This window comes from Apis dorsata, unplaced genomic scaffold (genome assembly GCF_000469605.1).
Source record: "Apis dorsata unplaced genomic scaffold, Apis dorsata 1.3 scaffold_74, whole genome shotgun sequence".
Taxonomy (NCBI): domain Eukaryota; kingdom Metazoa; phylum Arthropoda; class Insecta; order Hymenoptera; family Apidae; genus Apis; species Apis dorsata.
The window spans coordinates 1,235,369-1,237,769 of NW_006263372.1; the positions used below are offsets into that span (position 1 = coordinate 1,235,369).

General features: G+C 18.7%; 1 protein-coding gene across 1 annotated transcript; it reads left to right on the forward strand.

Moving 5' to 3' along the window:
- Positions 1-787: 787 nt before the first annotated feature.
- Positions 788-2,193, forward strand: LOC102675355 (synaptosomal-associated protein 29). The gene is made up of 2 exons (XM_006610498.2): positions 788-1,197; positions 1,653-2,193. The coding sequence occupies exons 1-2, from the start codon at positions 928-930 to the stop codon at positions 2,166-2,168; spliced, it is 786 nt and encodes a 261-aa protein (XP_006610561.1). The 5' UTR covers positions 788-927; the 3' UTR covers positions 2,169-2,193.
- The last annotated feature ends 208 nt before the right edge of the window (positions 2,194-2,401 follow it).

Genomic DNA, 2,401 nt, shown 5'->3' on the forward strand with positions numbered 1-2,401 from the left:
TAAATTTCACATATTTTAAATTTTGTGATATCTAAAATAATTTTTAAATAAATTTTATGATTTTGTATTACAAAAAAAATATAATAGAAGAGAAAAAACATATTAAAATTTTTTTAATTATTTTATATTTATATTTACATTATATTTTTAAGCTTTATATTTTCGTGAATAAAATATTTTTTAATTATTTCAATTCTATTTATAGAATTAAATAATATTATCAATTTTATATTTTATACATTTACTTCTTAAAATCATATTTTTAAAAACTATAAAATATATATATATATACTTGTCTGATAAAATTGTTGATCTATAATACTTTTCTCATTAAATTATTGAATTATATTATTTCTTTGATCAAATAATTAATTTGTATTATTTATTCAACTAATTGTTTAACCTATATATGCAATTATATATCATATATATATGTTAGTAGTTTATATGTCATATTTTATACATTATTATTTTTATTACTCATTCAGTTCAGAAATAAAATAATATTTATATGAAAAAATAACATTTTTTTTCTGAAAAATTAATTCATATTTAACAATTTTTATTGTTTTGTGTATTTTATTTTTAATTGTATTTAATTTGTATTTAAAAGTAATTAAAAATTATTCTAAATTAATCTTTCAGTTTTTTAATATTCTAGTAATATTCTAGTATTAATAATATTTTATTTCAGTCTTTTAATATTTCAAATAAAACTTACAATTTAAGTTTGAAAAAATAATGACTTATCAATAAAATATTTGAGAATCACTGATGGCATCTACATATTCACTTACGCATAGAATGCCATCTAGTATAACATATCTTTAGATTTTACGTGTCTACGAATGTCACTTTGTCGGAATATCTAACCAGACTTTAAAACTTAAAAAGAAAAAAATCATTTAGTGTGTGTTGTACTACGAAATGGCAAGTCAGAATTACTTAAGTGATCCAAAAAATCCATTTTTCTCTCTCGAAGATGACATCGATGATGAAACGTTTCTAAAAAGTGCACCATCGAGATCTACTCGTATGACTTACAATCATTATAGTAATTCTGACAACGAATTCGAACAAAAACGTCAACAATTATTTCAACGAAAAAAAGAAATAGAAGAACGTACAATACAATCAACAGAAAGATCTATTTCTTTATTAAGAGATTCTGAACAAATTGGAGCTGCTACTGCAGAGGTAACTACAATTTAATATTATTTAATTATAATTATAACTAATAATTATAATAAATATTTTATACATGTATATATTTCTATAATATATGAGTATTATTATTTCAAATGTCTTTCTTAACATATATCATATAATTTTATATCTATGTTTTTATATATTTGTTTTTATTAAAAATAAAATATAATATAACATATTTATGATATTTATTTATATGATATTTATTATATTATTTATATTTATTAAAAATAAAATATAATATAACATATTTATGATATTATTTATTATGATATTTATTTAGATTAGAATATATTTAAAAAATTTAATTTTTTATATATTATATATCTTTTTATATTTTACATGCATATTTTGCATGTATTTAAATATATATTTAAATATATATTTTTAATATATTTTTTTTAATGATTTTTAATTCATATTTATTTATGATTTTATTTCAGGAACTCATTAGACAAAGAGAACAATTGGAAAGAACAGAAAAAAGATTAGATGATATCAATAGTACATTAAGATTTAGTCAGAAACATATCCAAGGAATAAAAAGTGTATTTGGAAGTCTTAAAAATTATCTCAGTGGTAAATCAATGGATGCACCAATACCATCAACAATATTATCAGAATCTTCCAGTTCAGAATCTATGGCATCTCCTGCTTTATCTAATTCTTTAGAACAAGTACAGACTAATATAGTTAATACAAGTTCAGCATTAAAATTACGTGGTATAGATGATGTAGAGAATACAAATCGTTTAAGTAATAATGTGAATAAAATATTAGAAAAAAATTTAGATGAAATGAGTGGTTCATTAGCTAGATTGAAAGGTTTAGCAATAGGATTATCAGAAGAAATAGATTTACAAAATGATTTGATTGATAACATAACAGATAAAGCAGAAAAGACAGATATTATGCTTCAGAAACAAAACAAAGATCTTACTCATTTATTGAAGAAATAAATAATAATATAAGAAAAAAATAAAATAAACATGCTTAGTATATTAAATTTCATATATTTCAAAGCTGTAAATGAATGCATAATAAATATTGCCTTATTTAGTCAAATTTGAAAAAATTTTATATATATTATGTATATTATAAAATTACTTTGCAAAATATGAGTTATAATTATATAAAATCTCATATAGTATAACATAAAAAAACAATTCACTTTCATATATTTCAATTATTA